The 14840-nt window shown below is 34.0% G+C and overlaps 1 protein-coding gene across 9 annotated transcripts in view; it reads left to right on the top strand.

Moving 5' to 3' along the window:
• FoxP (forkhead box P) overlaps positions 1-6884 on the top strand; it is an 81668-nt gene extending 74784 nt beyond the window's left edge. For 7 of the 9 annotated variants that reach the window (XM_069506559.1, XM_069506558.1, XM_069506557.1 and 4 more), the window contains 5 exons: positions 1522-1691; positions 3335-3410; positions 3502-3593; positions 3887-4035; positions 4113-6884. In XM_069506559.1, coding sequence (XP_069362660.1) covers positions 1522-1691; positions 3335-3410; positions 3502-3593; positions 3887-4035; positions 4113-4273 — 648 coding nt within the window. In that variant the 3' untranslated portion in view covers positions 4274-6884. The remainder of the gene's footprint in view (positions 1-1521; positions 1692-3334; positions 3411-3501; positions 3594-3886; positions 4036-4112) is intronic. The other 2 variants (XM_034980880.2, XM_034980879.2) reach the window with 1 other exon arrangement.
• Positions 6885-14840: the final 7956 nt, after the last annotated feature.

Raw genomic sequence — 14840 nt, 5'->3', positions numbered from 1 at the left:
TCACTTTTTCAATTTTTTATCACTTTCATAGAATACTCTACATTCTACAAGTCAACAGTATAAATACACTTGTTTACAAATTGACACTTATTTCTTACTTTTGTCTGACAGACAGACGTTTGTTTGGACATACAGATAGACAGACAACGAAGTAATCCTATAATGGTTCCTTTTCCGTTTGAGGTACCGAACCCTAAAAAAACAGTATGAACAGCCGGACTTTTACAGATAAACAAAATCTTCCTCCTGTTCCTCTGGTACTGCAAATGTTATGGGCGGCGGTAATCACTTAACATCAATCACTTAACAAAATGGCGAGCAAACGAGCAGGCGGGTCATCGCCTGCTCGTTTGCTCGCCATTTTTATTAAAAAAAAAGAAAGATAAATTCACTTTTATCACTCATTAATTACGTACAATAAAGTTTACGTTAAATATAAATTTTTCAAATTTTTAATACTAGAAACTTTTTTTACAATTTTAACTAAATTATTTTTATGATTTTATACGCTTCTTATATACAAAAGTACTTTACAAAAATTTACAAACTTAATGTTACATAATTATTTTTACATAAGTAATATTATTATTACATTTACACATTTCACAACTTTTACAAACACACTTTCTTCAGTTATCAAAATACACCCATACACATATTACAATAAACCGACATATACCTATATACTTTGAAAATTCTTAATAACATAGCCTACCTATTTCAAACTCTAATAAAACGAAATCTTAATGAATTAATAAAATACGCTTATAGTTAATGCTCAATAGTAATACTAGCTGTCTCAAGCTAATGCTAGTTTTGAAGGGATACAATTTATTATGGTTAATTAAAATATTAACTGTATATCTAAATATATAGAAATAAAATAAAACACTTGACATTTTGTAAAACTGATTTTTTTTTTCATAATTGTAGACTATTATTACACTCAACAATGATTGACACATTTCCATTTTTACACTATACATATTAATCTTCTTAAATATTTTCTATCTAACCTAGTTATGTACTTAACTCTTATTGTGTAAATAAGCGTTTTTCTCGTTTCAGATTTTAAATTTGTAATTATTTATGTAGTGAATTTTGAATTTACTTGTATTGTAAGTGACGTTGTAACCGAATGTAACATTTCTGGCAATACATAATCGTTTGTGACGTTACAAAATGTGATTGTAATAATTGTATTTAGGGTTCGTTATTTGTGTGTGTTCGTGGATTTCAGCGCAACTTAACATTTTTCTCGCTTGCCTATTAACCTGGCTCCTCTCATTGGTTCCCATCCTGGGGTTTCTCTTCTTGGGCCGACCTGCATGCCTTTATACCACCTACATTTCCACGACGATCTTAATGAGCTCCCATCGTTTTCATATCATATTGTTCAAAAAAAATCATCATTTTTGTAGCGATTGGACCTCATTACAAAACTGAATGTTAACAAAAATGGTCTTTCGGAGGAAATAATCCTATTTTCTTTTGTATGTGCTAAAAAGAAATGAATTATAGAATGCGATCCGGACCAACCTGTCTCTGCACAAATGTTTCGTGCGCTATGAAGATGACTTCGGTTCATTCTGGATGGTGGATGACGCGGAGTTCGTGAAGAGACGGCACCTGAGCCGTGGCCGGCCCAGAAAGTATGAACCATCAACCGGACCTAACACCGCTCCTCCACAGTAAGGGCGCAGCGCATCAGAAGTTGCGACCGTCCAACGAATCTAAACTTAGACACAAGCTTTTTAGAAGATTTGTCATTCAGCATTTCAGCACCATTTTTTAAATATAACTAAAACTAAAAGATTTGCCAGTCAATATTATTTTCTTCAAACTAAAGTTATCAATTATAACAATATTTGATGAACATAGTTAATATGCTGAATCACAAATATCAGTGATTAATGATAACAGCGACATGCTTATAATAGTCTTGGGGACATACAACATTTTAGTAAATTACGCTTTAATGCATTAAAAAATATATTTAAAAGAGCATAGAACATGTAGTGGATAAAAATCATTATGTCCATATTTCTGGCGTGAATCGTTGGACGATCGCGTCCAAATTTAGCGTTTTCTTGTATGTGAAATTATTCGAAATGAATCGAAAATTATCATATTCAATGATAATTTTGGATTTCAATTACTTAGATCGGTGTTTCTGACCATAATGTACGGTGTATCACTGTGTAAGCTTAGATACAATCAATATGTCATGTTAGTTTTTAACTAGAACCACATGTTTATTCCAAAGTTATTTAGTATAATTTTTTATGTGTTCATATATCACATTTTCATTTTTTGTAACAAATGAAAATTATTTATTAGAGTATGATCTTTTCTGAAAACTTACGATAATGTTTTTAGCAGCATTATTTCACGTACCATTGAAACTCATCTTTTCCATTATTTTTTTGGCTACGGCCTTGAATTGTTTAGGTTTAGATATAGATAATTTAGATATATCAGCACATAAAATCAAAATAGAATTAGAATGCGAAGCTATAACTTCATTGTTTTGCAATAGATTTTAACATCACGTCTCAACATAACTTATATTATTATATTATTAGCTTTAATCATAATATTTTGCTATTGTACCTACCACTGATACATTTTTGATTTATACGTAATTGTCAGAGAGCGTAACCTAAACCTACTGATCATGACCATGTTTATTTAATTGAAAATCGTATTACTGTGCATGTATATTGCATTATTAATGAACTGTAAAGAAGGATCGTCGTTGGATATCCAAGTAAGATTATGAGATCTTTAAAAATCTTGATTAATCCCATCTTTATTACTTGCATGTTTCCTTATTAAACTGAGGTAAGTATTTCGCTTGAAACGCTTTGCATGTGCATTTTCGTCGCATGCTAGTTGTCGAATTTTCTAACCTTTTTTACTATAAGCTTGCCTTTTTATCTATTTTTATTATTCTATTTATTATCTTTTTCACTTTTGACATGGACACTCACCAGTTTTTATTGACACTCACATAATCACATTATACAGATGAATTGGTCATTTATTCATTCCAAATTAGACACTTTACAAATATTACACTCTAACAGAAAATACTGACGATTTTATAGTGGTTTTGAAATTTTGAAGAGGTCTGAGATGGCCGGGGTATGATTTTTAATTTTTTTTTACTTTAGTTTTATTTCTTAAGATTTACTTAAATGCCTTGTAAATCAAAGCAGAAACAAAATATAATTTTACAAATTTATTCAAGAAAGATTATGATTTTTACACGATTTTTAACTTTTTTTTGTTACAATTTATAATTTTTACATTATTGTTATTAAATGTACAGGTTCATGGGTGCTCAGAGTCCACCAATGATGACAAGCCCCCACGGTTATTCCGAAGTTCTAAAACGAAATCTTCAGGTATTTGCAATACACTCATTGTATTAAAATAAAACAATGGTCACTTTTGTAACAAGATTATAAATTTTATTTATATCGTTTCAAATTTTAGGGTATGATGGAAGACTGTAATCTATCCTACATGACTGGAGATGATCATATGATGCAAAGTGATGATTATCCGTCAGCACATGATGATTATAGGTAAAGAATATTTTATTGAACTATCAGTAATGAGATATACTTACAAATTAATTATTATTGAATGTATTTTAAAATTCAAATTTCTTAAATATGATTATATAAATATGATGCTTACTGTAAAGTATCAGAAACTTGCTGGACTAGTCTACATTAGTTACCATTTACCAATAATCTGCCTTATCAGTCAGGGCGACCGCCATCCTAGTAGTCAGTGATAACTCCATTCCCCCCCTACCAGTAAGCAATGGGGCCATGAGTTTTAATTTATTAATTGTTTACTTGTATTTTCTCAGTCGGCCACCAATGATGAATGGATACGGCAGCAGCAGTTCCTCTCACGACGTGAAGGCGGAAGATTTGAGTGGAAACGATGTACAGGACATCAAACCAAACCTGTATGCTCTGAAAAATGAGATGCAAGCTTCAGATTATTCTAATAAAGGTATTTCTTTATTTTCTTGAAATTAACATCTTAATTCTCATGGGAAATTCTTGTCATTACATATGTAATGTTTACAGATTACCAAAATTCCACTAAAGAATCATCAAGCAATCGCTCCAGCGAAACTAGTCAGTATGACGACTATCCGCGTTCAGAAGATAGATACCGTGCTTCCATATCCCACATCAAAGATGAAGCCGAAAACTTATCGCTCAACGAACAGAGATCTGAAAAATAAACTCCCAAAAATACAAAAGACTTTGCAAAAAAGTCGAAAACATGGCTAATGACAAATCTCAACTAAGTAGAGGTTCAACAAGAGGCTGAATAAGTGTTGGTGTAAAATTATTTATACAAAAAAAGTAACTATTGTAATGGATTGTGAATAAAAAATATAATCAACGAATTATATGAATTTATCTATGATTGATATAAGAATTGATTGCGTCAAGATGGTTCGATAGAAATTATGAACTTTACAGAAGTGAAATTATGAACTGAATAGCAATATGAAGTGATTTTGTGGTTAATATTCTATGGACGTTTTTCGCGTATTCTCTAGCGTAGTGTAGCGTATAATATCACAGTATGTAATACGATTTATATTTACGGGTTTAGATCTATTTCAAGCTAGAGAACGGTGTTTTAATGTGTTCACTGTTGGATTTTTATAATTAAAGTATAAATGGATCGATTTAGGAGTAACCAAATATTTTTTTTTTCAGTTTTATTTTTATTGTTTTGCCCGGTTTTAACGGGACATTTGAAGTATTATAGGTTTAAAGTTCTATTTTTTAGTTTCCCTTTTTTAAGGTAATTAATTTTAAGTAAAGTTAAATATTTCGAATTGTTAGAAGTTATTTTAATATAAGTGTTAGGTTAAAAGTTGGATAAAAAATAATCGGACAGTCAACGATAGACAACCTTAAAGGTCCATATCAATATTTAAAAGTATATAATCATTATTTGTAATAAACAAATAAGAACAATAAGTAGTGTTATTGGTCTGTCGTAGAATAATATGGTACATAAGTTCTAAACACGCATAGCGTTTTGGTTCGAAATCCATTCCTTGTTAGTTATTTCATGTTTAGTGTTGTTATAATATTTTATTTACCAACATTTTTGAAATCTACTTAAAATCTCACAAGGATACAAAATTTACGAAGATCTCAAGATTTTTTAAACAACCAGAGTTGCTTTTAATAATTAAGTACTAAAGTATACGGAATTGATTTATGTATGATCTGACTAGTTATTTTTTAAAGTTATTTTTGTAAATGATTTCACCTAGCGTGCCATAGGTTATTATCGATGGTACTTTTTGCTTAATTGTGATTGAATGGAATTGTTTTAAGCTGTACATATTTAACTCTATTGTCAAAATAAATGTAAATTGTTTAAGAAATTTAAATTCTAGGCTTATGTAAACGTTCACGTACCTATAATATAAATGATGCATATATTAAATCGTTCATGTTGTAGGAAATTTAGATGAAAAAATTAGTAGTAAAATTTTCACTGTAATAGATAACCGATTCTGAGAATTGTTTTTGTTTTTATATAAAAATTATGAATACTTACAGAATTGTTAGTGTTTCATAATATTCTTGTAAACATATTTTATTGAAATAATCGTCAATAGAATTTGATCGTGTAATTCCGAATAATTATTAATTAAATAATAAATAAAGGGTGGAAATAATCATATCACAATTATGTATTTTTAGAAAATAAATAGTTCTGTAACTTTGATGGATATCAGGATATATTCAAAGCATTTAAAGTATTTGTAGGAATAATATGTTGCACTTCACTTTCCAGTAAGACAGTTCCAATATTGTTTAAGAATAGTGGATGAACGTACAATTGTAGTAAGTAGGTATGTACAAAACAAAATATTTTTACTTTCTTTGAAATATAAATATTATATTTTTGTTTTTCATACTTTTAAGTGAGACAAAACTAAGTTTACCACTCATTGTACATGTTTTTATTTGAAAAAAAAACTGTTATTTGTATGCCTCTATAGTACCGACTTGTACTTAAGTTTTGCTACAAAAAATAACTTTTCATTCGTACAGAAATATATTCTATTTTAAAATTGAATTTGGTTTAAACCCAAACTATTCAGAGTTTAATTTATTATTAAGCTTATTGTTACTCTTTAACTTGTCTTCTAACTAGTTAAAGGTATGGGTCTGTTTAACTGTCATAAATTATAATTCGTAACTTTATCAGAAAAAACGCAGTTAATTTTATAACAATTATGTTTTAAAATAGACAAATGTCTAGTATAAAATTTAAACCTGACTCTAAACAAGGCATTATATTTTCGTTTTAAAAAGTAAATAAAGGAGAACAATAAGCTCTAATATTGCGTGTACCTACCAATTGATTAAACTCTGTCCATCAAACTATTTTTTTGACGATAAATTATATATTTTAGTGTCGTTTGTTTGGTATCGATCAGTGTGGATATCAATGAGTCCCTGATGACTTAGATGGCAAAATTTATATAAGTAATATGAAATATTGTGGCCCATAGCATGTAATTGTGGAACCTAATAACTCTAAAATATAATATTGCATTGCAAATAGTAATGAGAACATAGTTCTAGAAACTTCAACTTTACAGCAAAGCTAATCCCAAACGTCAAAAAAACTATACTGGACAGAGTATCAAAAGAATTTAAAAGTTACATAAATACAATTGTATGTATCAATTCAAGAAGTTGTATTGCATCCATTTTGGCGCCCAATTTGGGGTAATGACACTGACATATTTATTGATGATCATTGTAAATTATACTTAATTAGTGTTGTATTAAACCAAATCATTACCAATATCGATTTGTTTCATTTACCCTAATTTTGTAACTACATATTCGGAAAATCTAGGACTTGTGTCTGGTTCGATTTGCATCAAAATAGGCGTTCTCGAACTCTTTAGAGCGTTTGTGCACTCATCCGTGGAATCACGAATTCCGTAAAAATACGAATTGATGAGTAGGTACGTATTTGTAAGACGGGAACTTCGTAGAATGACGGATACGAACCGAATGAGTGCACAAACGCCCTTAAATTTGTCAAACCTGTCTGGCAATTTGTATTGGTAAGTAATTCTAACATGGGCTTAGAATTTGAGATGAGGCCTGAAATACATTCGGTAGGTAGGTTGACACATATTTTCAGTTGCAATTCCTAAAATAGTTTCTTAGTTATTAGATTTCCATTTTGTACGATTCCGTGTAGAAACCAAAGGGATATGGGTTAATAAAAACTGCCCTTGTTAGCCCACATCAATTTTAGACTGCATCATCAGTTACCGCCAGCTAAGATTGCAGTCAAGGGCTATGAGTCCCGCAAATTGCTATTGCGCTGGAACCATGTCTCATTAACATCGAAATGACGTCATTTTGACATTAGCCGAAATAAAAATATACCATCTGCCCTCCTTCCAGCATCAAACCTTCAGTCTAGTGCTGACGTCACTAACATAGTGGCCACGCGCATTAGCAATTTGCGGGACTTATAATTTGTATCTGATGTAAAAAAAATTGAAAACTAATTTAAAGATTATGTAATGAATGGCAACGATTTCCGAAGCTTCTCACCATTTGATAGACTTTTGAATATTAAAAGCAACAGTATTTATATAATTATATATTTTTTTGCAAAATAAAAATTAAATTAAATTATTACAATCATTTTTCAACTAGTAAATACCTACTTATTTACTTTTTTACCAAAGTATACAAAATAGATTTTTTTGTAAATTCACCTGAGTAGCAGTAATTTTAAATACCTAAAAATTGTAACATAATAAAATTTGAAAAAAAAAAATATTTTTGTAAAAGCCATAAGTTATTATTATGACTTTTACAAAAGGAATTTTTCGCTTTACAGTAGGTACTTAATATGAAATATAAAACAACATTCTTCAATTAAAAATTTATACCAAACATAGAAAACGCGATTTATCAAAAAAAAAATTAAAACACTTCTCACGTGTGTCGTATAACATAATCACTGCCATATGCTACATTACTCATCTTCAAGAAAAAACTACCACTAAAACTACTAAAACACGTTCTCAAGTACTAAATTAACCCCTAACTTTCCATTTCGAATCGGAATGACATTTTTGGACGGAAAAAATTAAAATTTAACCCATTCGTAGACATGTGGGTGAAAACAGCCGGGCAAGTGCGAGTTGGCTCGTGCTTAAGACAGGGTTCCGTTATCATGCTAACAGAATAAGTTCTTCATTGAGGTTTGGTCTTTTATTGTAAGATAAGCTTCGTAAATGAACCTAAATTTTAAAACTATCAGATCAATCAGTAAGCTTTTTCTACGGTGTGATTGATCTAACGGGGTCCTATAATAAATTAACTCTCAAAAATCAGGATGCTCTGACACCAGACCTAGAGTAGGTACCTATGATGAGTGAACTTTACTTTGCAATTGCGCATTGTAAAGTCTACATTGTCGGTCGCCGACATAGCTCAAAGGATTAGCAAGCTGAAGTGGCAATAGGCAGGTCATGTCTGTCGCAGAACCGACGGCCGATGGGGCAGACGTGTTCTGGACTTGGAGTGGAGACCGCGTACCGGCAAGCGCAGTGTGGGACGACCTCCAGCCCACTGGACCGATGACCTGAAGAAGATGGTGGGGAGCGGATAGATGAGGAAGGCGGAGGACCGTGTCTGGTGACGCGCTCTTGGAAAGGCCTATTGTCCAGCAGTGGACGCAAACAGGCTGATAGATTGGATTGGAAGTCTACATTTGCCTTCTCGTTTCTAATTCTGACCGCTAGGATATGAAACGCCATTACGGCGTCATTTTTCCCCTCCAATTTTAATATGGGCACCTTAAAGTCAAGAGTGAATAGACAAGAGCATCTTCTAGGCAAGTTTGGTTACGGAACCCTAGAAGCGACGTTTTTTCATAAAGTTCAGTAACCAGATCGGGATTAAAAACACAGTTATTTTAGTGTTTTTTGTCGGTTCAATGGTTTTGTAGTTGCTCGCGATCGGAGATATGATTAAGTGCCACATGTCAGCGTTTTAGGGTTGGATGGGAGTCGATAGTTTAATTTTTTATCGATGACAGGTTCGCATACCGCAGGGCGCAGGCTAATTAATATGGACTATGGAGTTAGGTACTAGTTTCTGATGAGTGTTGTCATTATAGAAGCCGTTTGATAATCTCCATTTTTTCAATAAGGACCTACCTACTACCTATTAATTATTATGGGATTTACAATACTAAGTATCTACTTTGTAGTATTATGCACTCGCAGCTACTTACTGAATTTCGAAATGAGAACAAGTAACAATCTTCCTTTTAAATAATATCTGTCCCGGCTGTACTCACGTGTGTAGTCGACGTTAGCCCGACTAGTTTCGAACCCATACGGGGTCCTTTTTCAAGGGAGTCCGTTCGCGCACGCGCCGCGATGGTATGGGTTCGAAACTAGTCGGGCTAACGTCGACTACACACGTGAGTACAGCCGGGACAGATATTATTTAGAATGGAAATCACTTACGGTAGTTTAAATGCTAAAATCTTTCGTCAAGTCTTCCCTAAAGTCAAGTAAAAAGAACGCGTATTTGATGCGCTTCTAGTTCCAATAAAAAGTATTTCTGTTTCTATTTTTAAGACTAGCTTATGCTCGCGACTTTATCGCCGTGGACACAAATTTCAAACCCCCATTTCACCCCCTTAGGGGTTGAATTTTCAAAAATCCTTTCTTAGCGGCTACCTCCGTCATAATAGCTATCTGCATGCCAAATTTCAGCCCAATCTGTCAAGTAGTTTGAGCTGTGCGTTGATAGATCAGTCTGTCTGTCACCTTTTTCTCTTATATATTGAGAAAATGTCAGTAGGAACGAACGAAAACATCGATGTCGATTTATGTATGATCTAGTATCAGCCCCTCCCTAGCGTGCACTTGTTCATAATATAAATCAAGCGAGCGCAAGTGTCGCCACGGTACCTATATTGATGAAATTACAGTCTATATTGAAAAACCTTGGTTATTGTATTAGGATGGTTGTTTTCATTTTTTATTAACTTTGATCTCATGTCGTTTGTAATTATTTTTTGGATAAGTAAACTGGAATAAAACTCGATTAATCAAATATGAAATCAACGACATAATAAAAACAATTAAAAATACGACTGCCAAAAACTATCGGCAGACGTGGTTTTAAATTTTATTTATTTATATAATTTTAGGTTTACCTATCAGTAGGTAGGTTGACTATATCCATACTAATATTATAAATGCGAAAGTGTGTCTGTCTGTCTGTCTGCTAGCTTTTCACGGCCCAACAGTTCAACCGATTTTGATGATATTTGGCACAGAGTTAGCTTACATCCCGGGGTAGGACATAGGCTACTTTTTATCCCGGAAAATTGAAGAGTTCCTACGGAATTTTAAAAACCTAAATCCACGCGGACGAAGTCGCGGGCATCATCTAGTAAAAAACCGGCCAAGTGCGAGTCACGTTCGCGCAACGAGGGTTCCGTACTACAGTCGTATATTTTTGACATTTTGCACGATAATTCAAAAATTGTGATGCATATAATAAATAAAAATCTGTTTTAGAATGCACAGGTGAAAACCATTCATATGACACCCCACTTGATATACCTAGTTCTTACTTCGAAAATAGAAAATAGGTACTTACTAATTATAAGTTCATGACCATAATTTTCTTTTTGCGTGATATAACCACAAATTCACGGTTTTCAGATTTTTCCCCTAATGCCAGCTACAAAACCCACCTACCTGCCAAATTTCATGATTTTAGGTCAACGGGAAGTACCCTGTAGGTTTCTTGACAGACCGACATACAGACAGACAGACAACAAAGTGAAAAAAATAAAAAATAAAAATAAGATACTTAGCATCCTACTTCCAGAAGTAAAAATCGAAATCGAACGCAATGCTTCTATATTTTGCATCCACGCAATCTTGCTCCAAATCCAAAATAAATGCCGGCACAAACAAAAAAGGCAATCGGGCAATCGACGAGCATAAAAAGCGATTTAAAAAAAACAATCATATCTAGCTTTGAAAGGAAAGTTTATTTATAATAAGTTTAGTTTTTTTCATGTGCGCAAGCGTGTGGCGCAATTACTCGTTGTGTATTTATTTCTGTGCACCACATGTGCGCGTGGCTGATCGTCAACACTTCTCGACCGGGGGCCGCTTTCTTTACAGAAAATAAAATAAAATAAAAAGTTTAAATAATGATTTTAAGCTTATTTCTTGGTTTAACGACATATCCTAATAAAAAAAAACAATCATATCTAGCTTTGAAAGGAAAGTTTATTTATAATAAGTTTAGTTTTTTTCATGTGCGCAAGCGTGTGGCGCAATTACTCGTTGTGCATTTATTTCTGTGCACCACATGTGCGTGTGGCTGATCGTCAACACTTCTCAACCGGGGTCGCTTTCTGAAAAAACCTGAAAAGTAAAAGCTCTGAAAAAATATTGAAAGCTCAGTTGGAAAACGTGCCGCACTGAGTAAAGTTCTAGCAAAAATAGACTACTACTAGAATATGTAAATTCAAGCATAACAAAATGTACCTACTCTGTGAATTACAAAACTTTTTCTTTTGTTTACAATCGAATTATTGGAATTACAAAACTAAAATTACAAATAATAAACTTTAAATAAAAATAATTAAATTTTAATAATTAATTAGGTAACGTTGATAATACCTACAGAAAAACGTTTGTGAAATCACTTAAATAAATATTATTAAAAAAATATTTTCGACATGAATATGCGGAAGGGTCTGGGGATCCACAACATTATTATACCTACCACGTAAACTCGCCATTATCATCATGATCAACCCGTTGCCGGTCTACTACTGAGCACGGGTCTCTTCTCAGAATGAAATGAAAACTCTTATCATTATATAAATTATGGAAAATAGTCACGACCCTTAGCAATGAGGAATACGATGCAAGGAGAGAATACGAAACAGTTTAGTTATTTTGGGTGGTGAATTTTTTTTAGGTAGGTATCGACGATTAATTTGCAATTGAGTCAATGGAGACAAGCGACAAAAAAAATTGCTGATCTCTTTCAACCTACTGTTTCTATTTTTTTTATTCAGATACAAGTTAGCCCTTGAGTGCAATCTCACTTGGTGATAAGTGATGATGGAAACTAAGATGGATGCAGCCTAACCTAAAAGTTATAGGAACACTAAATCGCCTGGTGGCACGGCTTTGCCTGCAGGGTGGTAACTAGCCACGGCCGGAGCCTCCCAACATACCAGACCAAAAATTTTACAAATTTTTCTTTTTTATTGTTTTTATTTTTTTTGGTTGGTATTTATTCAGAATTAATTTTTTTTATAAGCTGTGGTAGCCTCCGTAGGTCCGCCTCCTATTCGGAGCTCGTGGGTTCGATCCCGGGCACACACCTTTAACTTTTCGGAGTTATTTCCGTTTTAAGTAATTAAATATCACTTGCTTTAACGGTGAAGGAAAAATCGTAAAGAAACATGCAACTGAGAGTTCTTCATAATCTTCTCAAAGGTGTGTGAAGTCTACCAATCCGCACTTGGCCAGCGTATTAGACTATGGCGAAACCCTTTCTCATTCTGAGAGGAGACGCGTGCTCTGTGTTGAGCCGGCGATGGGTTGATCATGACGATGATGATTTTTTCTAAATTTTCATAGCGACAATTTTGAACCATTCGTGTGCTTATCAGACTCGTAAATGACCGATTTTTAAATATTTATTATAATATTAAGAAAAAGCTCAAAGTAAGTTTATTTAGAGCGGGCCGGGGTTGGGCGCCGGTGGTGCGCGCGAGTGTGTTAATTTGGTGTACCACCGCGACGATCAGTGCTTCCCAAACTTTACGCCTTTCACTCATTGTCACTATTAGGTAATATTTCAGCGATATTGATACAAAAATAGTTTATAGGTCAAATTTATATTGTCTCCAGAGTAGATACTACAGACTCTTTTCCGTAAGGTTTCAATTCTTTATTATAAGAAATTTTTATATAGAGATTTTCCGGGATATAACGTAGACTATGTCACTCTTCAGATCTTTAACTAACCATGGAACAAATCACGTCGATCGTTGCCCCATTACGACGTGTTGAAGGACAAACCAACAAACCAGCAAACCAATAAACAAACACACTTTCGCATTTATAATTAACTAAGTAGCTTATGCCCGCGACTTCGTCCGCAAGGAAAACACAAATTTCGAACCCCTAATTTACCCCTTTAGAGATTGAATTTTCAAAAATAATTTCTTAGCGGATTCCTACGTTAAAAAGCTATCTGCATGCCAAATTTCAGCCCGATCCGTCCACTAGTTCGAGCTGTGCGTTGATAGATCAGTCAGTTCTTTTCGTTTTATATATACAGATATAGGTTGTGATTAAGTTCCTTTAATTTAAGAAAAAAATTGAGGATTAATTTCTTTCAGCCGAACTTTGGGCGCTAGTGTCTGCAACAAGTGTAAGCATTTCTCGAGACGTGTCCTAGATAAGTAGAGAAACAATAGTTAATTTAATATGTCCATTAATCACACACCACACAGCTATATAGCCTTGAGTTTATACTAAGTATATTGTTAGTTAAAAACTTTTAACGAATTAGCCAGCTGAAGTGGCAGTGGGCAGGCCACGTCTGCCGCAGAACCGATGGCCGCTGAGGTAGACGTGTTCTGGAGTGGAGACCGCGTATCGGCAAGCGCAGTGTGGGACGACCTCCAACCCGCCGGACTGACGACCTTAAGAAGGTAGCGGGAAGTGGGTGGATGAGGAAGGCAGATGATCGTGTGTGGTGGCGCGCTCTTGGGAGGCATATATCCAGCAGTGGACGCAAACAGACTGATTGATTGATTGATTGATTGGTTGAAAAACTTTAAGGCAAAAATTATTTTCATCATCATCATCATCAACAACCGATAGACATCCACCGCTAGACATAATCTTGTAGAGGCTTCCACACGCCACGGTCTTGCGGCGGCTGAATCCAGCGGCTCCCTGCGACTCGTCTGATGTCGTCCGTCCACCTAGTGTGGGGCCTTCCAACACTGCGTCTAAACTAAACTAATCTTAGTTTTGGAAGGAAGAATTGAAGGCAAAAGGGCTCCAGGTCGTCAAAGACGCAAATGGTTGGACGATATAAGGGGGTGGACTGAGTTACCCAAAGTTGAAAGAGGCGGCTTTAAATAGAGAAGCTTTTCGCATGATGACCGCCAAACTTCGTTTCGAAGAAGGCACGTGATGATGACGATGATGATGATACGTAGGTTGTATAGGTAGGTAGGCCAGTAAAGATAACATTTTTATTAATATCAATACCGTGCCGTCAATAAAACAAAAGTTAATAAAACACGACGAAAGTGCAGCATCAATGTAGAGACGTGTAGGTTTCACATAAAGGGGATAAAAATCGCGAGCACATCTATTTCTATATTTATAAAATCGACTCAAGATGGCTGCCCCGCGACAGATACACGTGACTTCCATTTCAAAATGCGACTACTACAAATGTGATAACATTTAGTTCATGTACAAACTACAAAAGAGTGCTAGTAAGGGTGAAATCTATAGATCGCACTCTGACTTTGCTTAGGCTTAAGCCATAGTTAAAACGAGACAGATGTCTCTCACATAAATCTGTCTCGTTTTAACTCAATCTTAAGTCCGATTTTCGAACCATCTTACAGACATGAATACCTATCCATACTAATTACTAATACTATAAATTCGAAAGTATGTCTGCCTGTCTACTAGCTTTTCA

The sequence above is a fragment of the Maniola hyperantus genome, chromosome 23 (assembly GCF_902806685.2).
Source record: "Maniola hyperantus chromosome 23, iAphHyp1.2, whole genome shotgun sequence".
NCBI lineage: Eukaryota > Metazoa > Arthropoda > Insecta > Lepidoptera > Nymphalidae > Maniola > Maniola hyperantus.
The sequence above is the reverse complement of the archived record's forward strand: the minus strand, read 5'-3'. Positions and strand labels throughout refer to the sequence as shown.